The sequence below is a fragment of the Dendropsophus ebraccatus genome, chromosome 1 (assembly GCF_027789765.1).
Source record: "Dendropsophus ebraccatus isolate aDenEbr1 chromosome 1, aDenEbr1.pat, whole genome shotgun sequence".
NCBI classification, from domain to species: Eukaryota; Metazoa; Chordata; class Amphibia; order Anura; family Hylidae; genus Dendropsophus; species Dendropsophus ebraccatus.
The window spans coordinates 47,763,810-47,788,601 of NC_091454.1; the positions used below are offsets into that span (position 1 = coordinate 47,763,810).

The following is a 24,792-nucleotide window of genomic DNA, read 5'->3' on the forward strand; positions in this document are numbered from 1 at the left end:
TAAAGGAGAAGTCCGGCGAAAATTATTTTTTTATATGTTATTACTTATGGAAAGTTATACAATTTTCTAATGTATATTAATTATGGGAAATGCTCATATACTGCTATTTCCCTTAATTTAGTGTATCAGGAAGTGTTAGAATTATCTCTGAAGCAGTGACGTCACGACCAACGGTGTAATTCCTATGGAGTGTCCAGCAGGGGGCGCTCTATATATAGAAGTCAATGAGTACCATTGACTTCTATATATAGTGCGCCCCTGCTGGACACTCCATAGGAATTACAGTGTATGTAATGTAATGTTATGTAATGCACTGTACTGTTGTGACTTTATGAATACATTTATGGAATACTTTGGGGAGCAAGTGTCCTTGCTCCCCAAAGTATCCCATAAATGTATTCAATGAATACATTTGCAGGGCACCGAGCAGGGAGGGAGAGAGGTGCCATCTACCTCCCCCCCCCCTTTGCTCGATGCTGGGAACATATACAAAGTACTACTCCCCCATTATCTGCAGATAATGGGGGAGTAGTACCTGTGCTATCCCTATCACCGCCCGCGCCGACGCTCACACAGGGGCTGCTATTCATCGCGCCGCTGATTCCCCGCCGCCCGCGCCGCTCCTAACTACCCGCCCGCTCGCTCGCCCGCCCCATTCCTGGCCGCCGCTCTTTGCTCATGCCGGCCGCGTCAGCCCACCCCCACCCCGGCCGGGAGCACGGCGCTTCCTGGTGTCCCCGGCCGGGGTGGGGGCGGGCTGACGCGGCCGGTATGAGCAGAGAGCGGCGGCCAGGAACGGGGCGGGCGAGCGAGCGGGCGGGTAGTTACGAGCGACTCGTAAGTTTGATGCCGGGAGGAGGAGGAGGGGGAGCGGCGGGGGGCATGAATAGCAGCCCCTGTGTGAGCGGCGGCGGCGCAGGCGGTGATAGGGATAGCAAAAGGTACTACTCCCCCATTATCTGCAGATAATGGGGGAGTAGTGCTTTGTATATGTTCCCAGCACCGAGCAAGGAGGGGGGAGGTAGATGGCACCTCTCTCCCTCCCTGCTCGGTGCCCTGCAAATGTATTCATTGAATACATTTATGGGATACTTTGGGGAGCAAGGACACTTGCTCCCCAAAGTATTCCATAAATGTATTCATAAAGTCACAACAGTACAGTGCATTACATTACATTACATTACATACACTGTAATTCCTATGGAGTGTCCAGCAGGGGCGCACTATATATAGAAGTCAATGGTACTCATTGACTTCTATATATAGAGCGCCCCCTGCTGGACACTCCATAGGAATTACACCGTTGGTCGTGACGTCACTGCTTCAGAGATAATTCTAACACTTCCTGATACACTAAATTAAGGGAAATAGCAGTATATGAGCATTTCCCATAATTAATGTACATTAGAAAATTGTATAACTTTCCATAAGTAATAACATATAAAAAAATAATTTTCGCCGGACTTCTCCTTTAAGGATGAAGCCAATTTTTATTTTTGCTCTTTCATTTTCTCCTCCTTGTGTTTAAAAAACCATACCACTTGCATTATTTCACTTTGCAAGTGACCAACTTCAGATTTATTGAGAGGTGCGCATCTCTCAGTAAATCCAGCAAACCTGTGGCAGCCGTGCGGCAGTCCCAAAAATCTGTACCTGCTGCAGAGCTGGCATATATTATAGTACATCAGGCGTGGGAGGAGGCCATGTCTCTTCTGAGCCTTGCTGCACATCACTCAAGGGAGCAGGGTGTATGTCGGCAAAAAGTCACAGAGCTTTTTCTGATGTACACCAGGCATGGGGCTTATAAACTCCTCCTGAAATGTTTTTTATGTAATGTAATTGTGATTTTACTTATAGCATAAATATTCTGGATACAAAAGTTAAAGCAAATCACAACATCAAGGATTTCATGAATAGAAAGGTGAGTCTAGCTATCATACTCTTAGGCTGCATTCACACGTTCCATGAAGTTGTCCATGATCATAGACAATTTTACAGCCCATTGCTTTCTATTAAGCTATTCACATGTCATAACTCGGACACGATCACAACAGAGATTTCCAGATAGAAATCTATGAGATTGAGATTTTTCACAGATTGCACGGATCTGACATCTGTGCAGGCCGAGAAAAAAACAGTTATGTAATCAATGTAATTTAAAATGCTTTAACCCCTTAAGGACAGAGCCTGAAATGGCCTTAACCCTTTGAGGACCAGGCCCAAAATGACCCAGTGGACCGCGCAAATTTTGATCTTAGTGTTTTCGTTTTTCCCTCCTCCCCTTCTAAGAGCTCTAGCACTCTCAGTTTTCTATCTACAAGCCATGTAAGTGCTTGTTTTTTACAGGAATAGTTGTACTGTGTAATGGCGTCATTCATTTTACCATAACATGTATGATGGAATTCCAAATATATTATTTATGAAGATATAAATAGGTGAAATCGTAAAAAAGAATGCAATATGGTAATGTTTGGGGGGTTCCTGTGTCTACGTAATGCACTATATGGTAACAGCGACATGACACTATTATTCTATAGGTAAGTCCGAACACAACCATATGCAGGTTACACAGATTCTCTAATGTTATATATTTTTTTTTATGAAATCCTTTTTTTTGCCAATTAAATATTAATAAAATGGGCTTATTGTGACGCTTATAACGGTTTTATTTTTTCACCTACGGGGCTGTATGGGGTGTCATTTTTTCCGCCATGATCTCTAGTTTTTATTAATACCATATTTGTGAAGATCGGACGTTTTGATCACTTTTTATTGATTTTTTTAAATATATAATGTAACATAAAATCGGTAATCTGCGCACTTTTTCCCTCTTTTCGTGTACGCCGTTTACCGGTCGCAATGACGCTTGTTATATTTTAATAGATCGGACAATTACGCACGCTACGGTATATTATATGTTTATCTATTTATTCATTTTTATATGTTTTATTTATATAATGGGAAAGGGGGGTGATTTAGACTTTTATTGGGGGAGGGGTTTTGGGGTAGTGTAATAGTGTTTTGAACTTTTTTTTTTTACACTTTTGAAGTCCCTTTGGGGGACTTGTACATACAGTACTTTGATTTCTACACTGATGAATGCTATGCCATAGGCATAGCATTGATCAGTGTTATCGGCGATCTGCTCATTGAGCCTGCCTGTGCAGGCTCAGTGTAGCAGATCGCCGATCGGACCGCACGGAGGCAGGTGAGAGACCTCCGGCAGTCCGTTTCAATGATCGGGACCCCCGCAGTCACACTGGCCGGGGACGCGTCCAAGATGGCGCCGTCCTCGGCTCGGCACTCGTTCGTTTTCGGCTGCAGCAGCCGAAAGCAAACGAGTGCCGATCTCATGGATCTCTGCAGCATATCTATGCTGCAGAGATCTCAATGAGAGATCACAGTGTATATACTAGAAGTCCCCCAGGGGGGCTTCTAGTATATGTGTAAAAAAAAAAAAAAAAGTGTTGTTAATAGTAAAAAGCCCCCTCCCCTAATAAAAGTCTGAATCACCCCCCTTTTCCCAGGTTTTAAATAAAAGTAAACAAATAAATAAATAAATAAACATGTTTGCTATCGCCGCGTGCGTAATCGCCCGAACTATTAATTAATCACATTCCTGATCTCGTACGGTAAACGGCGTCAGCGCAAAAAAATCCCAAAGTGCAAAATTGCGCATTTTTGGTCGCATCAAATCCAGAAAAAATTTAATATAAAGCGATCAAAAAGTCGTATATGCGCAATCAAGGTACCGATAGAAAGATCACATCATGGCGCAAAAAATGACACCTCGCACAGCCCCATAGACCAAAGGATAAAAGTGCTATAAGCCTGGGAATGGAGCGATTTTAAGGAACGTATATTGGTTAACAACGGTTTGAATTTTTTACAGGCCATCAGATACAATATAAGTTATACATGTTATATATCGTTTTAATCGTAACGACTTGAGGAACATGCATAACAAGTCAGTTTTACCCCAGGGCGAATGGCGTAAAAACACATTTCCCCCAAATAAAAGAAATGCGTTTTTTTTTTCAATTTCACCACACTTTGAATTTTTTTCTGGTTTCGCAGTGTACTTTATGCAAAAATTCAGCCTGTAATTGCAAAGTACAATTAGTGACGCAAAAAATAAGGGGTCATGTGGGTTTCTAGGTGGAAAAATGCAAGTGCTATGACCTTTTAAACACAAGGAGGAAAAACCGAAAACGTAAAAACGAAAATGGGCCATGTCCTTAAAGGGTTAAGGACAGAGACAAATTTTATGAATTTGACCAGTGTCACTTTATTCATTAATAACTTCGGGATGCTTTTACTTATCTGGCTGATTCTGACATATGATTCTCGTGACATATGGTACTTTACATTTCTGGTAAAATGGAGTCGATACTTATAACAAATCTTTATGAAAAAACCCAAAATAACGTGAAAAATTGTGAAAAAATGCATTTTTTCAACTTTTAAACTTTTTTGCTTATACAGAAAATGGTTATGCCACATAAATTATATATTAAATAGCATTAGCAACATGTCTACTTTATGTTTGCGGCATTTATTAAACTATCTTTCATTTTTTAGACAATAGAAAGATTAAAACATTAGCAGCAAATTTCCAAATTTTCAGTAAAATGTCAAAATCAGATATTTTTAGGGACCTAAAATCGTAACAACTTGAGGGATATATATAAGAAGTCAAGTTTTACCCCAGGGCAAACGGCGTAAAAAAATAAAAAAATAAAAAAATAAAAGAAATGTTTTTTTTTTTTTTTTCAATTTCACCACAATTTGAATTTTTTTCTGGTTCCGCAGTGTACTTTATGAAAAAATTCAGCCTGTCATTGCAAAGTACAATTAGTGGTGCAAGAAAAAAGGGCTCTAGTGGGTTTCTAGGTGGAAAAATGCAAGTGCTATGGCCTTTTAAGCACAAGGAGGGAAAAAGGAAAACGCAAAAATTGAAATTGGCCCAGTACTCTAAGGGTTAATAATAATAATAATAATAATAATTCCTTATTTATACAGAATCAACTGATTCCGCAGCCCTTCACATTTCTTGTCAATTGGGGCTCACGATCTATATTTGCCTATTTGTATGTTTTTGAGTGTTGGAGGAAATCATAGTGCCCGGAAGAAACCCACACAAACACAGGGAGAACATTTAAACTCCTTGCAGATGTAGCCCTTGGTGGAATTTGAACTGCTGCAAAGCTACAGTGCTAACCACTGAGCCACCCAGCTGCCATGATTATCTGTAGTTTTTATCAGTACCATACATTTTTTTTTTTTCTTTTATTACTCTCTTGTTGTCCCTGTGGGCAATACCAGTATCCTCTGGGTACTGCTAAAGGCAGCCTCCAGCAATTGTTGAGCCATGGAAGCATCTGTGGCCTAGCAGAATTGACAGTGGCATTTAAACAGTTAAATAGCTGGCAACGGAGACTGTTACCTGTGGTCCTTGGCTACTGATAGCAGCTGGAAGCTGCTCGGTATAGAGTTGGATCAGGGTGTGAGCCCTCTCTATGCCCCCTTATTGGCACCACAATGCAAATGTACATCATGGTGTGGGTAGAGGCTTAAAGGGGAACTCAGGATAAGCAAAACTTGTTTTCTATTAAAAGTACATTAAAAAGAATATAGATGTGTCTATATAATGTATTACCGCATCTGTATGGTTCTGTCACACTGGTAGCTGATAGAAATCCAGGAAGTGAAAAAAAATGGCCTCTGTGCCAATCCACATTGTCTCCTGCTGCTATCCCCCCTTAGGAGACAAATATTCAATACTTCTCTCTCACATTGTGTGTGTTTGCTGAGATCAGGCTGATGATGCAGAAAGGGGGCAGGGCGTGATCTCCCAGGAGGCTAGGCTGGATCCCACAATCCCCTGAGTGATCCACCATCTCTGACCAGCCAGAAGCAGGTGCTGCACTGATTTCTCTGATTGTGCAGAAGTGAGCAGTGAAATTAGGGCTGTGTTCACACATGTTGGAGTGTCATTGCAGTACTGCAGCGTATTCACAAAAATGATGCAGTAACACAAGAAAATGATGCTAAACGGCAGAGAGGATCAGAGCCTGATTGTGGGGCTCAACTTCAAAGATGCCTTATCATAATATGTGCGTGGAAATAAAAAGAAAAAAAATCAAAAAGTTCTTTACTTTATTTCAATATTAGCATTACAGGTAAAGAACACAGTGTGCTGTGTGGTGTTACAGGTAGAGAAAACAGTTTGCAGTGTGGTGTTACAGGTAGAGAATACAGCGCTGTGTGGTGTTACAGGTAGAGAATACAGTGTGCTGTGTGGTGTTACAGGTAGAGAATACAGCGTGCTGTGTGGTGTTACAAGTAGAGAATACAACGTGCTGTGTGGTGTTACAGGTAGAGAATACAGCGTGCTGTGTGGTGTTACAGGTAGAGAATACAGCGAGATGTGTGATGTTACAGGTAGAGAATACAGCATGCTGTGTGGTTTTACAGGTAGAGAATACAGCGTGCTGTGTGGTGTTACAGGTAGAGAATACAGTGTGCTGTGTGGTGTTACAGGTAGAGAATACAGCGTGATGTTTGGTGTTACAGGTAGAGAATACAGCGTGATGTGTGGTGTTACAGGTAGAGAATACAGCATGCTGTGTGGTGTTACAGGTAGAGAATACAGCATGCTGTGTGGTGTTACAGGTAGAGAATACAGCATGCTGTGTGGTGTTACAGGTAGAGAATACAGCGTGATGTGTGGTGTTACAGATAGAGAATACAGCGTGCTGTGTGGTGTTACAGGTAGAGAATACAGCGTGATGTGTGGTGTTACAGGTAGAGAATACAGCATGGCGTGTGGTGTTACAGGTAGAGAATACAGCGTGGTTGGAAACACAATAAAATGATAAAGAAATGCAAATAATTCAGTAACACAATGAAACTCCAACACAATGTGTGAACACAGCCTAGATGTTCTGCAATAGATTTGGGCAGGGAAAGTGCAGGGCGGAGGACTGTGATGTACAGCTGAGGGAAAGCATTGCACTCTGGGACATGTAGTACTGTGTACAACTGCTCAATCAGGAAATGCAGAAACACAAAACAGAACAAAGCCCCCCAAAACAAATGGATTTTTGGTAGTTTCAAAACTGGAATATTTAGGTAATACTTTATGCTTCTGCAGAAGTTTCATTTTTTTAACCTCTACCTGGAGTTCCCCTTTAAGGCTTCCACTGCTTTAAGAGCACAGTGGTGTCTGGTAACCTAGACAACAAGCCGTCAACAATGGGAGGAAAGGGTGGACATATCAGGAGAAGGAAAGTTTGCTAAATTAATGTATTTGCAAAAATAAGTCAAGCCATACAAGTATGTTAGTTGTGATACACAACTTAGGCTAGGTTCACACTAACGTTTTTCTCTCCGCCACAGTTCCGTTTAGCTGTTCCGTTTTTAAACAACATAAATGGAGTCTGACGTATCCATCTAATACCCCATCCTTTTCTATGTATTTTTATTGTGCTCCGTATGTCATATTTATGCTCTGTTTGCATGTATTCCGTCAGGGTTCCGCTTTTGTGAACAGAAAGAAAAATTCTGCATGCAGCTTTTTTCCCTTCGTTTGAAAAAAGTACACGAATGAAAAGTGCACTTTTTTTTTTACATTATAGTCAATGAAAACGGATCTAAACTGAAGGTATTTCCTTTCACATCCGTTTGCAAGTTAACAGTTTTCATCAGTTATTTCACAGAGCATGTGCAAAAGAAGCAAGAAACCAAAGAAAATAAATAAACTGATATGAAAACGGATGCCAACTGATGCTAACTAATGGAGAAAAGTCAGTTTTTTAAAGCTAAAATGCAAACGGACAAATGAAAAAAGAGAACATTTTGCAATCAGTTTGCATCATTCTGCTCATCAGTTTTTTTCTTATCCGTTCAATTACTATGGACGGATCCGTTAGCAAATAAGGAAAACATTAGTGTGAACCCAGCCTTATACATAAGTTACAATATAAGGCTATGTTCACACTGCATACGATTCTGGACGCATTTCGTACGCCACCGTACATGTGCGGCTGAAACTTCGGGCGTGAGAAAAATCGACATGTGGCCGGATGCGTACGAACCGCGAACATACGCCCGTAGTACAGTTATGCTTCCCTTGCTGGTTTCGAAGCGATCTGAAACAGGTCATTTACTTGGAAATCTTCGCCCAGCCCAATAAAACTCACAAAACCTCTTGGATCGAAAAATCAAGTTCAATTTGGCTGAAATAAGTACTCCGTACGGGACCGCATGGAAATCCACGGCCGTGAGTTGGAACATTTCCGTCCTCAAACAATGGTCTTGTTCATTTTTCACGGTGCCGTATACAAACCGGTCGTAAGTTCATACGTAGTGTGCACTGTGCGGGCGTATATCGTATACTTTCAGGCGAACGCATAAATCTCAAAACTACGTGCATATATTTGCGGTTTGCACTACAGCCGGAAAGATACGTAGTGTGAACATAGCCTAATTCTGATGTGACTGTGATTGCAATACACAACCACAATATTTCTCTGTAGGTAAGAAGGTCTTAGGTGACCTTGTGACTATCACAAAAAGTTTTTATTTTTAGAAATAAGTGTAAGGTCATCCATGATCTTGTTTCTCATTTTTTGGAAACAAAATAACAAAATAACTGCCTAAACCCTTTAAGGACGAAGCCAATTTTTATTTTTGCTCTTTCATTTTCTCCTCCTTGTGTTTAAAAAACCATACCACTTGCATTATTTCACTTTGCAAGTGACCAACTTCAGATTTATTGAGAGGTGCGCATCTCTCAGTAAATCCAGCAAACCTGTGGCAGCCGTGCGGCAGTCCCAAAAATCTGTACCTGCTGCAGAGCTGGCATATATTATAGTACATCAGGCGTGGGAGGAGGCCATGTCTCTTCTGAGCCTTGCTGCACATCACTCAAGGGAGCAGGGTGTATGTCGGCAAAAAGTCACAGAGCTTTTTCTGATGTACACCAGGCATGGGGCTTATAAACTCCCCCTAAAATGTTTTTTATGTAATGTAATTGTGATTTTACTTATAGCATAAATATTCTGGATACAAAAGTTAAAGCAAATAACAACATCAAGGATTTCATGAATAGAAAGGTGAGTCTAGCTATCATGTACCATATAAAGTATGGCTGTACTCTTAGGCTGCATTCGCACGTTCCATGAAGTTGTCTATGATCATAGACAATTTTACAGCCCATTGCTTTCTATTAAGCTATTCACATGTCATAACTCGGACACGATCACGACAGAGATTTCCAGATAGAAATCTATGAGATTGAGATTTTTCACAGATTGCACGGATCTGACATCTGTGCAGTCCGAGAAAAAAACAGTTATGTAATCAATGTAATTTAAAATGCTTTAACCCCTTAAGGACAGAGCGTGAAATGGCCTTAAGGACAGAGACAAATTTTATGAATTTGACCAGTGTCACTTTATTCATTAATAACTTCGGGATGCTTTTACTTATCTGGCTGATTCTGACATATGATTCTCGTGACATATGGTACTTTACATTTCTGGTAAAATGGAGTCGATACTTATAACAAATCTTTATGAAAAAACCCAAAATAACGTGAAAAATTGTGAAAAAATGCATTTTTTCAACTTTTCAACTTTTTTGCTTATACAGAAATGGTTATGCCACATAAATTATATATTAAATAGCATTAGCAACATGTCTACTTTATGTTTGCGGCATTTATTAAACTATCTTTCATTTTTTTAGACAATAGAAAGATTAAAACATTAGCAGCAAATTTCCAAATTTTCAGTAAAATGTCAAAATCAGATATTTTTAGGGACCTGTTCAGGTTTAACCCTTTAAGGACCGGGGCAATTTTGATTTTTGCGATTTTGTTTTTTCCTCCTTGTGCATAAAAGGCCATAGCCGTTGCATTTTTTCACCTAGAAACCCACATAAGCCCTTATTTTTTGCGCCACTAATTGTACTTTGCAATGACAGGCTGAATTTTTGCATAAAATACACTGCAAAAGCAGAAAAAAATTCAATGTGTGGTGAAATTGAAAAAAAAAAACACATTTTGTGTTTTTAGTGGATATGTGTTTTTACACCGTTCGCCCTGGGGTAAAACTGACTTGTTATATATGTTCCACAAGTCGTTACGATTAAAACGATATGTAACATGTATAACTTTTCTTGTATCTGATGGCCTGTAAAAAATTAAAACCATTGTTTACAAATATACGTTCCTTAAAATCACTCCATTCCCAGACTTATAGCGCTTTTATCCTTTGGTCTATGGGGCTGTGTCAGGTGTCATTTTTTGCGCCATGACATGTTCTTTCTATCGGTACCTTGATTGCGCATATACGACTTTTTGATCGCTTGTTATTAACATTTTTCTGGATTTGATGCGACCAAAAATGCGCAATTTTGCACTTTGGGATTTTTTTTGCGCTTACGCAGTTTACCGTACGAGATCAGGAATGTGATTAATTAATAGTTCGGGCGATTACGCACGCGGCGATACCAAACATGTTTGTTTATTTATTTATGTATTTACTTTTATTAATAACCTGGGAAAAGGGGGGTGATTCAGACTTTTATTAGGGGAGGGGGCTTTTTATTAATAATGCCACTTTTTTTTTTACTTTTACACTTATGCTAGAAGCCCCCCTAGGGGACTTCTAGTATAAGTGCTTTTATCTCTCATAGAGATCTCTGCAGCATAGATATGCTGCAGAGATCCATGAGATAGGCACTCGTTTACTTCCGGCTGCTGCAGCCGGAAGTAAACGAGTGCCGAACCGGGGACAGCGCCATCTTGGAGCGGTCCCCGGCCGGCTTCAGAAACGGAGATCGCTCCTCCGGGACAACGTCCCGGAGGAGCGATCTCCCCACTATACACCAGGGATGACGCTGCAAACGGTAATCGGATGTAGCTGTCAACTTTGACAGCTGCATCCGATTACTGTATTAGCGGGCACGGCGATCGGACCGCGCCCGCTAATACCTGCGGTCCCGGGCTACAAGCGGCACCCGGGACTGCCGCGGTCCAGAGCCCCGCTCTGAACATCCTTACCGACCGCAGGGCGTAAATATACGCCCGCGGTCGTTAAGGGGTTAAAGTGTATTTGAGGGTCCTGTATGTTAGAAACCCCCACAAAGCACCCCATTTCAGAAACTGCACCCACCACACTCTGCAAAAGAACATCCAGAAAGTGTTTTAACCCTTTAGGGGAGTCACAGAAATAAAAGCTAAGTGTGTAAGAAATTTGAAAATTTTAATTTTCTGTGCAGAGATTTTATTGTAATCCAATATTTTTTATAATTATAAACCTATTACCAGAGAAATGCAGCCCAATAATTATTGTCCCGTTTCTGCAGTTTATAGAAATACCCCATATGTGGCCCTATTGCGCTATTTGACACAACCACAAGCCTCAGATACAAAGGAGCGCCTAGTGAATTTCAACACCTCTGTTATACTTGGTCATTTTTGACTGTACCTTCAGGTTGGCAGAGGCTCTGGGGTGCCAAATCATAAAAAACACCCCTAAAGGGACACCATTTAGAAAACTACACCCCTCAAAGAATGTAACAAGGGGTGCGGTGAGCATTTGGACCCCACAGGTGCTTCACAGATTTTCCGAACAATATGGCGTGAAAAAAGAAAAATTTATTTTTTACACTTAAACATTGTTCTAGCATTCATTTTTCATTTTCACAAAGGGATAAAAGGAAAAAACAAAACGTGTAGCGCAGTTTCTCCCGAGTACGGAAATACCCCACATGTGGACATAAAGTGCCAAGCGGGCGCAGGACGAGCCTCCAAAGGGAAGGAGCGCCAATTGGCTTTTGGAAGCTGGATTTCACTGGAATGGATTTTAGTTACATAGTTACATAGTTAATACGGTTGAAAAAAGACACATGTCCATCAAGTTCAACCAAGGAGGGGATGGATACAGGGAAGGGGGAGGGGTGATAGGTTCTATACACATGCATTTATATTATATTGGTCCAAGAACCCGTCTAGCCCTGTTTTGAAGCCCTCTACTGGTTTTGCTGTGACCAGATCCTGTGGTAGACTGTTCCACAGATTCACAGTTCACATGGTAAAGAAGGCTTGTCGCCTCCGGAGATTGAACCTTTTTTTCTCCAGGCGGAGGCAATGCCCTCTTGTCCTTTGAGGGGGTTTTACCTGGAACATCTTTTCCCCATATTTCTTGTAGGGGCCATTTATATATTTAAATAAGTTAATCATATCTCCCCTTAAACGTCTCTTCTCCAGACTAAACAAATTTAATTCTTTTAGTCTCTCCTCATAACTAAGATGCTCCATTCCCCTTATTAGTTTAGTTGCCCGTCTTTGTACCATCTCCAGCTCTAGAACATCCTTTTTATGAATAGGGTTCAAGGGCCATGTCGCATTTACAAAGCCCTCGTGCTGCCAAAACACTGGACACCCCCCACAAGTGACCCTGCACCCGCATGGCACTTTATGTCCACATGTGGGGGTATTTCCATACTCATTTTGTGTTTTTTTTATCTTTAATCCCCTTGTGAAAATGAAAAAATCAAGACAAGATCAATGATTTAGAGTAAAAATGTTAAAACAATTACACTAAATGTTGGTCTAGCCTTGATTTTTTCCATTTCCACAAGGGGTTAAAAAAGAAAATAAATGCAAAACGTGTAGGGTAATTTCCCCTGAGTACGAAAATACCCCACATGTGGACATAATGTGCCATTTGGTGGCACAGGGCAAGCCACCAAAGGGACAGAGCGCCATTTAGAGGCTGGAATGGAGGGTGGAGGCCATGTCCCAATTAAAAAGCTCCTGTGCTGCCAGGACAGTAGAAACCCCCCACAAGTGACCCCATTATGGAAACTACACCCCATAAGGAATCTAACAAGGGGTGCAGTGAGGATATGGACCCCACTGGTGACGGGCACTTATGTAGAACATGTGGTGTGAAAATAAAAAATACAATTTTTTTCATTTTCACGGCACAAATGTGTCCGTCACCAGGGAGCCATATCCCGGCTGCCCCCCTTGTTAGATTTCTTATTGGATGTCGTTTTCAGAATGGGGTCACTTGTGGGGGGTTTCTACTGTCCTGGCCGCACAGAGGCTTTGTAATTGCAACATGGCATCCTCTAATGGGAATGGCGGCCATACCTATTTAGCTGGGGAAAAGGGACAATTATTAATTTATTTGGGGGTATTAGGCCAATTATTAGTTTATAAGGTTGAAAATGACAGTTTTCCATCAAATTCAACCTGTGTTGATTCAGAGGAAGGCAAAAAACCCTTGTAAGGCAGACGACAGTATCCTCATCTCAGGGGAACAAATCCTTCCCGACTCCATAATGGCAATCAGAATAATCCCCGGATCAACGTGACCCCTGAAATAAGAATAAGGGACAGAATTTAGAAAATGTAGAACTCCAATGACGTATGGTACGCCTTGAAGCGATCCTGTATGCAGAGGCCGAGGTGATCAGGACAGGTGTCATACTGGAAAATGGTGTCCTTTCTGATCCACCTGTTATGCCACACTCTGCACTTCTTCTGGGGTCTCCTGTTTTCCAGTGTGGGGGACGTCACCTGGAAAATGTTGCCCTGGTGCGATACGGGGTCCTACATATCCAGAAGTGCTGGGTCTGCTCCATGGCTGCTAAATATTAGGGCTCTATAACTGCTTTTTATATTTTCGGATCGTGCTGCAAGCTACAGTATCTCGGGCAGCGACGGACCAGAAGAGGGGGTGCTGGTATAAAAGTTATGCCTGTACGGGTGGTAACCTTTATCCAGCAGTGGGAATATCAGTTCCCGAATGATCTCCCCACTAACTCCGAGGATGGGGGCGGGCATCTGGGGGCTGGATTCGGGTGTCCCTTCCTTCATACACTCTAAGGGTACGTGCACACTGCGGAATCGCAACAGATAACCTTCACGCATTCCACAGCTGGCACCCGCCAGCGGACTGATGCGGGCACGCATGTCTCCACACATGTCATAGACTCCATTCTATGTACAGGCGGATTCCGCTCTCCGTTCAACGTATTTATTCTTTGGATGGACGATGGAATCCGACCAAAGGGTTATCCTTCGCCATTCCGCAGTGTGCACGTACCCGAAATCTGTAAGTGTACCCTGAGGTACTCTCACAGAGTTTGTAGAATTTCACACCATACTGTCATCTCTTATTGGGACGTTACTGGCGGAAAAGATGTGTCTGGGGGGCAGCGTACGCTACGCTACCCCAGACACGTCACTGGATGATGAGGATGAGGATGAATGGAGGAAAGAAGGATCCCCCCATTCATCCTCACAGGCTGTTTTGGTGTCGGAGGCAAAAATAACGTATGCGTCTGATACCGAAAACACGCCAGGGGGCCACTTTTATATGGAGATTGGTATATGGGGTATGTAGTGCTGTAGTGTCAAACTTTATTCAATGTAGTGTAGTGTGGTGTAATCTAGTGTTTTTACGTGTTTTTTTACAGTAAGTATAAAAGAAAAAACGTATGCCAAAAATGGTGTTGCTGATAAATGCCGCACTTATGTGGCGTGGCGGAAGGATATAGAAAAAAAACAACCTATGCCAAAAAGGAGGAGTTGCTGATTAGCAGGGCACTTTCGTGCGATGCTGAATAACACTCAGCGGCGATAGGGTGCGGAAAATAGAAAAAAAAATTGAAAAAAAACTTTTACTACATGCTGAACATCCCTATAGCTGCTTATAAGTGTATTACACATATCAACCGCTAGAGGGCAGCACAGCGCAAAATCCGGAAAAAGACTACGCTGGAGCCGAAAAAAGCCGAAGGGGACCCCACGGAAGAAGCCGAAGACCCAACGAGAAGACGAGGACGCCGCGAACCCGGAAGACGCCGATCGGGACCCCGGGACAGGTGAGTAATGTACAAATACCTGCTCTGGATCCCTCAGCTACCTATGCTACCTAGTCGTATGACTTCCTAACATTTGTGAAAACCATGTCAATTTAGTATAAATCTTTTCTATACATAACACACTCTTTAAGGCCTTATTCACACATTTGTATTTCTGTTAGCAATTATGGACAAAAATTAGAACCCATTCACCGATCCGTACATGTTTAAAGGGCTGCAATCAGTGCCTTAGATCACTATCCATAATGCAGTGATCCATGAATTGTGGAGCACAGATGCATAAGGCCTAATGTTGTGGTGTGTATTTTTGATTTGGCATATATATATTCAAATTTAGGTTTGGACATATAATGTTATTGCTGTCTATTTCGTTTCACTTGTGTCCAGTGACATATTATAATATGTGTGTTTCATACAGCTGTTTAGGGCTCCCAGGGAGCACATTACCACCCAAAATGATCATATTCCCTATGCCCCCTACTGTGGAAATACAAATGTATTCTCATATATGGTCCACTTTATGATGAAGAAACCTAGAGCCAGTGTGATTTGAATATTCTGATTAGAGATGAGCGAACTTCAGTTCGGTAAGTATGCCGAACCAAATGGAACTTTAACAAGCCGCTCATTATACTTACATGTCCACGCTTCCCCCGGGTCCTTCTTCTCTGATCCGGTCCTGTCGTCTTCTCTGGTAAAGGCCCACTCACCCAATCACAGGATAACTTGGATGGGACAGCACCTTGGCCTGTGATTGGCTGAGCAGGCTGTCACTCTTGTCTCTAGATTGACAGTTTTCCCAGCCAATGACAGGTCACGGTGCTGTCCCATCCCAGTCAGCCTGTGGTTGGCTGAGCAGGCTGTCTCTTTTGTTTCAGGAGTGACAGCCCACTTAGCCAATCACAGGCTCACAGGAAAAGGACAGCACCATGACCTGTCATTGGCTAAGCAAGCTGTCACTCTAGAGATAAGAGTGACAACCTGCTCAGCCAATCACAGGCCACAGTGTTGTCCCATCCCAATCACCCTGTGATTGACTGAGAGGACCATCACCAGAGAAGACGATGGGACCAGATCGGAGAAGAAGGACCCTGTGGAAGCATGGACATGTAAGTATAATGAGAAGCTTGTTAAAGTTCACTCATCTCTAATCAGAATATTCAAATCACACTGGATCTACGCTTCTTCATCATAAAGTGGACCACAGATGAGAATACATTTGTATTCCCACAGTGGTGGGGGGGGGGGGGGCAAAGGGAATATGAGCGTTTTGAGTGGTGATGTTCTCCCTGGGAACTGGAAGCCCTGAGCAGCTGCACGAAACACACATATTATAATATGTCACTGGACACGGGAACTGTAAAAAATTTGAAATCTATTGTTTGGTTCATGTATAGTTCATTTTATTAGGACAAATTTGTAACAAATCTTTTATGACTATGGAAAAATAAAATAGAGTGTCAGCCAGCTCAGCCAATCACAGGCAGTGGTGCTGTCCCAGTCAGCCTGTGATTAGCTGAGCAGGTTTTCATTAGAGAAAATGATTGGACGGGACCGGAGAGCCACAAGAATACACAGAGGGAGCGTGGACAGGTAAGAATACTTTTTTTTGTTTTTTGAGACATGCCACCACTCTTACCGAACCTGTCTTAACTTTGCAACCAAACTTTTTGCAAAGTTTGGAACGAATCTTGTTTCAGGAAGCTCGGCTCACTTTTAATTCTGATGATTGTAGACGTTGCAGCATTTACATAGGTTAGCATGTCACAAATTGGCATATGCTGTCACATAAAGAATTGTGGCGCAGTTTGACACATGTAAGCACATTAAGCTGAGTCGAAGAACACACAAGAACATTATTTATTAAACAGCATTACGCAGGTTGATGAAAGTAAGATTGAAAAAAAGACACTTTACCCACACCATTTTATAACATTTAGTGCACTGGTGCAAAAAAGCAATTTTAGTAAATCTGGGTCAACGTGTACAATCTTTTCTGCCTTCCAAGGGCTCTTTCCATTGAATTTAAAGAAGTACTGGAAGGAATGATTAGGGATCTCATCAGGACTGATTCTACCATGTGGAAGGTGTAAAGTCACCCATAGATGACACTGTGTTATGGATTAACCTCTAGTTCTGTTTTCTTTAGCTATGCAGATAATGTCACAGTAATGTGAAAATATATTTGTATGGTTTCTGCTACGTGTGTGCTACTAAACATAACTTTCAAGAAGCAAAAATGTAAGTTTTTTTCTATGGCTACTTTTACACATTAGTATTATAAAGTCCGCAATTATAGTACCTATTAATGTCAATGGACCTTGTGACTAGAGATAAGTGTATCACTCATCTTTAGCTTTGACACATCTGTAGTTGTTACAAATCGGTAAAAGGGCTGTGGGTCCGTGCCAAAAAAAATACTTTTGAACCATTATACGGCTTATATAAGGCATCAAGAATCACCTATTCTCTAGGAATTTTGTCCATGCTAATGCGAACTCTACGGAAGTACATCCATTGTGCTGTCATTCAGCAGTACTAAGAGGATGTAGCCTCATTTAGCTTACTAATACCTTTCTGACTCCCAAGTAAATACACATTATGCTTAGAAGGTATAAAAGGGCCCTAAAAAAGGGAATTTTGCGGCAGACATCTAATATGCAATACTTAGTGAGTTTAATCTATAAAACGTAAAGTATACATTCAACATATTATTAGAAAAAAAAAATTTAATTTAGCATCCATCAGGTTAACCCCTTGCCGCAAAATGACGTTTGGGAAACGTCATGTAAAGCAGTTAGTTCCTGCAATATGACGTTTCCCAAACGTCATGGCTTCCCTGCCTCCCCCCGCCTTCTCTAACAGTGATCAGGCAGCGGGAGGAGGCTATGTCACACAGCATCCTCCCGCTGCCTCTGCCTGGTGGGGTGCCGCGCTCCTCCCGGGCAGTTAACCCCATAAATTTGGCGGTCAGTGCAACCGCAGCATCTATGGGGGAGATCTGTGTCCTCCCGCCAATCGGGCAGCGGGGGGAGGCTGCAGCACGTTGCCTCCCCCCACCGCCACTTCTCCTATGTCCCCCGGCCCCCTCCCCTCGTCCTACGATACCGTTGGATCGCCGATATTACCGTTATAGCGGCGATCCGCCAGTACCGGGCATTGTCGGCGCCGCCGACAGCTTTCATCTCCCCCCCCATTGTGAATCCATGGTGGGGGGAGATGAAAATGTATCAATCAGACCCCAGATCAGCCCCCCCATTGGGCGATCGCTAACCCGCTCCCCTCCCCGGGTGGCCATCACATCCAAGATGGCCGACCCCATCCCTGTAAACAGACTATCTCTGTTCACAGGGATGGAAATAAAATAATGATCAAAGCCCCATACTCTGCGCCACCGCAGGTAGCGGACAGCATGGCGCAGTGATCGGGGACCCCCCTGTGGGGTCCCGGAGCAGGCAATCGGCGGTATATATTATATACCGCTGATCGCCTGTTCCCAGTGCTGCTGGCACTTTTTATCCCCTGTCACCATAAATTATTGGTGACAGGGGATAAAAAGTTATACAGTGTCACCCCCCAAGTCGCCCCCCACCCCCCCAGTCACCCCCGTCCCCCAGCCCCCCCCTTCCCATATACATTACCTGATCCAGGGAGGTCCGTCCTCCTCGGCGTCCAGGCTGATTCTGAAGTGAGCATGCGCTCCAGAATCAGTCATCTCGGAAATTTTAAAGTGACAGAGACCAATTTGGTCTCTGTCACTGAACTATGATTACTGTGATAGAAAATATCACAGTAATCATAGTAATACAGTGAAAATGAATGTATAAAGTACAAAAAGTGAAAAACATACAAAAAAATAAAACACACACTTTTTATTATAGTAATAATTGCAGTTTACTCCCAGATTACCCCTAACCCCCCCAGATTACCCGTAACCACTGCAGGTTGCCCATATCCGCCCCAGGTTGCCCGTAATCACGCCAGATTGCACGTAATCACCGCATGTTGCCCATAACCACCGCACGTTGCCCATAACCACCGCACGCTGCCTCTAACCACCACACGCTGCCCATAACCACCGCACGTTGCCCATAACCACCGCACGCTGCCTCTAACCACCGTACGCTGCGTCTAACCACCGCACGTTGCCCATAACCACCGCGCGTTGCCTCTAACCACCCCACGTTGCCTCTAACCACCACACATTGCCTCTAACCACCGCACGTTGCCCATAACCACCGCACGTTGCCTCTAGCCACCGCGCGTTGCCCATAACCACCGCAAGTTGCCCTTAACCAGCACACATTGCCCATAACCACCGCACGTTGCCCATAACCACCGCACATTGCCTTTAACCACCACACATTGCCTATAACCACCGCACGTTGCCCATAACCACTGCACGTTGCCTGTAAACACATGTTGACCGTAACCACCCCGAATTGCCAGTGACCCCCTCCAGATGGTCGGTAATCAGCCCCGATTGCCAGTAACCCCCCAGATTGCACGTAACCACCGCACATTGCCTCTGACCACTGCACGTTGCCAGTAAACCCCCCCAGATTGCCTGTAACCACATGCTACATGTACCCACCCCTGATTACCTATAAGCACTTCAGTTTATCCGTAACCAACCCAGATTGTCTGTAACCACCCCATGTTGCCCGTAACCACAGCAGATTGTCTGTAACCACCCCATGTTGCCCGTAACCAACGCAGATTGTCTGTAACCACCCCAGGTTGCCCCTAATCACACGTAATTCCCCCCAGATTGCCTCTGACCATCGCACGTTGCCTCCTACCACCGCACGTTGCCTCTGACCACCGCACGTTGCCTCTGACCACCGCACGTTGCCTCTGACCACCGCACATTGCCTCTGACCACCGGACGGTTCCTCCAACCGCCGCATGTTACCCCCGACCACCGCACGTTGCCTCCGACCACCGCACGTTGCCTTACTACCCCAAATTGCCAGTGACCCTCTCCAGATTGCCCGTAACCACGCCAGATTGCCTGTAACCACCCCAAATTACAGGTACCCATCCCAGATTACCTTTAAACACTTCAGTTTATCCTTAACCACACCACGTTGCCCGTTACCACCCCACGTTGCCCCCCGTAACCACCCCAGGTTGCCCATAACCACCCCAGGTTGCCTGTGACCACCCACATTACCTGTAATCTCATTTTTTTTTTTGTATTTTAGTAACTGCGCTATTCTAATAACTATTACTAGCTGCAGTTTTGCTCCAGAAAATTGGTGCTCCCTTCCTTCTGAGCCCCGCTGTGTGCCCATACAGTGGTTTATGCCCACATATGGGGTACCGTTTTACTCAGAAGAAGCTGCATTACAGATTTTGGGGTATGTTTTTTCTCCCATTCCTCTCGAAATTGAGAAATTTTAAAATTCGAGTTTTTCACTGTCTTATTTTGAATACTTTCCTCTAATATCTGTGGGGTCAAACCGCTCACTGCACCCCAAGATGAGTTCTTTGAGGGGTGTACTTTCCTAAATGGGGTGACTTTTGGGGGGGTTCTATTCTGCTGACACTACAGGGGCACTGCAAACGCACCTGGCGCTCAGAAATTTTTTCGGAACAATCTGCACTGAAAATGCTAATTGACCCTCCTTCCCTTCTGAGCCCGGCTGGGTGCCCATACAGTGGTTTATGCCCACATATGGGGTACTGTTCTACTCAGGAGAACCTGCGGTACAGATTTTGGCATGCAGCTTCTCCCCTGTTCCTAGTGAAATTAAGAAATTTCAAACTAAACGAACATATTATTGGAAAAATTGTAGTTTTTCAATTTTACTGTCTTATTTTAAATACTTTCCTCTAATACATGTGGGGTCAAAATAGTCACCACACCCCAAGATGAATTCTTTGAGGGATGTACTTTCCAAAATGGGGTGACTTTTGGGGGGTTCTATTCTGCGGACACTACAGGGGCACTACAAACGCACCTGGCGCTCAAAAACTACTTCAGCAAAATCTGCCTTAAAAAAGCTAATTGGCGCTCCTTTCCTTCTGAGCCCGGCTGTGTGCCCATACAGTGGTTTATGCCCACATATGGGGTACCGTTGTATTCAGGAAAACCTGCGTTACAAATTTTGGGGTACTTTTTTTCTCTTGTTCCTCGTGAAATTAAGAAATTTCAAACTAAACGAACATATTATTGGAAATATTTGTGTTTTTCATTTTTACTGTCTAATTTTGAATACTTTCCTCTAAAGCATGTGGGGTCAAAATGCTCATTCTACCCAAAGATGAATTCTTTGAGGGTGTACTTTTGAAAATGGGGTGACTTTTGGGGGGATTCTATTCTGCGGACACTACAGGGGCACTGCAAACGCACCTGGCGCTCAGAAACTTCTTCAGCAAAATCTGCATTAAAAAAGCTAATTGGCACTCCTTCCCTTCTGAGCCCTGCTGTGTGCCCATACAGTGGTTTATGCCCACATATGGGATACCGTTGTATTCAGGAGAACCTGTGTTACAAATTTTGTGGTGCTTTTTTTCTCATGTTCCTTTTGAAAATGAGAAACTTTAATCTAAACGTATATATTATTTGAAAATTTAAATTTTCGATTTTTTTTACGGCCTAATTTTGAATACTTTCCTCCAGCCTCTGTAGGGTTAAAATGCGCATTATACCCCTAGATTAACTCTTTAAGGTGTCTAGTTTCCAAAATGGGGTCGCTTATGGGGGTTTTAAGTATACAAGCCTTCTAAATCCATTTAAAAAAAGAACTGGTCCCTAAAAAAATCAGTTTTGGAAACTTTCACAAAATGTGATAATTTGCTAATAAATTTCTAAGCCCCATAACACCCTAAAAAAGTAAAATATGTTTCCCAAATTATGCCAGAATAAAGAGGACATATTGGTAATGTGATTTAGTAACTAATTTATGTGCTATGACTTCCTTTTTTAGAAGCAGAGAATTTCAGAACTTCATAAAATGCAAAATTTTCACATTTTTCATGATATTTTGATGTTTTTCACAAAAAACACACAAAATAGTAACCAAATTTTGCCACTAATATAAAGTGCCATATGTGACGAAAAAACGATCTCAGAATCGCTAGCATACGTTAAAGCATCACTGAGCTGTAAGTGCATAAAGTGAGACAGGTCAGATTTTGAAAAATGAGCCTGGTCATTAAGGCCAAAACAGGTTTTAGAGGCAAGGGGTTAATAATGTAAAGTACAATATATCATACATACAAATATATATATAAGCTTCCATGCAATAAAACACAAATAAAAGCAATGAAAACAGCCAACATTGTCTAACAAGATCTTTTTATACAATGTAAATCTCAACAAGCCATGGTTCCATGCTGTTTACAGGATTGTGGCATGAATATATCAGTGTGGACATGAATATATCAGTTTACATTTACTTATTCAATAGTTAATATTATTATATGTTATGCATAAATGTCAGAACGTGCAATATATTTGAACATGTATCAAAATGCCAAAACTCATTTAGTGTTTTTCCCAAGATCTCCTCAACCAACTGTTATAAAAAATAGGGTTCTGTTTACACTAGAATTACTTTACAGATGCATGATGGATAGAACGGATCTGATTTGTCATTATCCGCTCATGATCCATCATCATCAGTTTTTATTCCTCCACTAGTATGGTTAATCAGGTTTTTAAAAACTGGATAGGAACTTATGCAAGTGTATGGAACTTTCTTTTTTGTCCATAATATAATTTAAGATTACATTAAAAATTGTCCCTATGTAACAAGAACATGAAAAGCTGACAAAAAGCTATGAATTAATGCAAATGGTTTCCATGGACTATGTCGTGAATCTGATGCCAATGAATAAGCCAGCAAGTCAGAAATACAAAAATCCAATACCTGACTTGTTTTGGCGAGGGGCGTAGTCCATAACATACAGTTGACCTGTAAAAGAAATAATGCACAGTAGAAGACTCTTATTCTTGGCAAAATATTGGAGGGCCCCGTATAGTAAAACTTCCAGTTAAAAAAAAACAAAAAAAAAACTGTGCAGTCTTTTAAAATGTATAGCTAATACCAGAAATATCTATCACTTGCATTGTTTGCCATTTATGTGCTATTGCCATACTCTTTGGCTATGTGCACAAATGACGAGATTACTAATAATTTCAGCCCGAAAATCTTAAATACATATCAATTAGGTTATACAAAACCATTTCCACATACACCACAGAAAATCCTTGCAGATATGATGACATGACCTATTCTGTGAAATTCACTGCTTTTGATACATTTAGCGTTTAAACACATTATTCAATATGCCTGCAACATCTGAAGTTCTTCTTTAAAAGAATGTACTTGCTCGTGGCAATACCAAATGTGTTTACTTTTTTTTACTACTTTTATTATTTGCTTTGGGGAATATAGAGAGTATGCTGATCTTAAATAAAGCCCTGCCCCTTTTTTCCTGGCTGGCCGACTCAACAAATCTAAATCAGGCAGCGCCTGCCTCTTCCACGCCTTGCCATGCCCTACCACCACCTATCAGGCAAGCAGAGTATATGGCAAGCGTATGCCAGAGAGAAGGGTCGAATCTGCATATGCCAGGGGTGTAAGGATAGTAAATGTCCCCCCATGTGTTTGTTTCACTTTATTTATTTATTTATTTTTTTTTTTTTAAGGTTTACATTTTATTTTACTTTTCCACTAGGGGGCTTAAAGCGTAACTGTCATGTTTTTTTTATTGCAGTAATCAATAGTATAAGCGATTTTAAGAAACTCTGTAATAGGTTTTATCAGCCAAAAAAGCCTCCTTCTGTACTCAAGAAGCAATCTCCCAGCCTCCCCCCCCTACTTCTTATCTGTGCATTATCAGGCAAACACGTCTTCATTACAGAGAAGCCAGTGAAGACGGGCTCTGCTCTTTCCATTCTATCCTTATGGAGGGGGGAGGGGCTGAGGGAGATGAGGGAGCAGGAAGAGGTGACATGAAGGTCAGCTGTTTGTAGACTCTCTGGGCACCTAAAACGCTAAATTCAGGTGTCAGAAAGGTCAGTGATTATCTATGAACTTACTGAGAGAAGATTGCAGGGTGTTGTGCTTTGCAGGACTGCTCCGTGCTCAGTCACTCCTAACAGCCCCTCCCCTCTCCATAGCCACATAATGGAGACAGAAATCCTGCTGCTTCTGCAGTGAAGGGGGAGGCTGGGAGATTGCTTTTTCAGTACAGAAGGAAACTCTTTTTGTTTATAAAACCTATTACAGAGTTTCTTAAAATCGCTTGTACTGTTGATATTTAATGTTTTCAAAAAAATGACCCTGAAATGACAGTTACGCTTTAAGTATTTGATTGCCTGATGACATAGTATAATACATTGCAATGCTGATCTCTAGTGCAGTGTATTATGCCTTAGGGCAGAGACTGATGTCTGATCAGCTTCAGTGAGGCAACTGGTTCTCATAGGTACCATCGGGACTCTGTGATCGCTTTGCAGAGCCCTAATGGTAAACAGAAGAAGATTTCTCCCTCTTTTCTCCCTATAGATGCTGGAATTGCACTGACCCCAATGTCTATAAGCATAACTGCTGGGATCCCACAGGTTATCAGCTTCCGTGCACGTTGCATCAACAGACGTTACTGTATGCCCATTTGCGGTAACTCACCGGAAAAATAGATACACAGTAGCATCCTTTTGCAGGAACAGGTTAAAGTAAATTAATTTTTGTAAGACCAACCATTCTGTTTTAGTGTGTACCAAAACTACTATCGCATGTTTGTGTATAATGGATTTCAGAATTATAACAAAAAAAGAAAATAGTACAGTAAAATAATAGTTTTAATAGAAGCTAAATATATTTTCTTCAGTGGAAAAGTGAGTAGAATCCATGACTGGATTATTTT

The 24,792-nt window shown here is 42.2% G+C and overlaps 1 protein-coding gene across 4 annotated transcripts in view; it reads right to left on the reverse strand.

The window, feature by feature from the left end:
- The window catches only part of KCNIP1 (potassium voltage-gated channel interacting protein 1), a 156,035-nt gene that overhangs the window by 83,170 nt on the left and 48,073 nt on the right, over nt 1-24,792 (reverse strand). For 2 of the 4 annotated variants that reach the window (XM_069954281.1, XM_069954270.1), the window contains one exon: nt 22,791-22,835. The exons of the other annotated variants lie outside the window; for them this stretch is intronic. In XM_069954281.1, the coding sequence (XP_069810382.1) occupies nt 22,791-22,835 (45 nt within the window). The remainder of the gene's footprint in view (nt 1-22,790; nt 22,836-24,792) is intronic. 4 annotated transcript variants of the gene reach the window in all.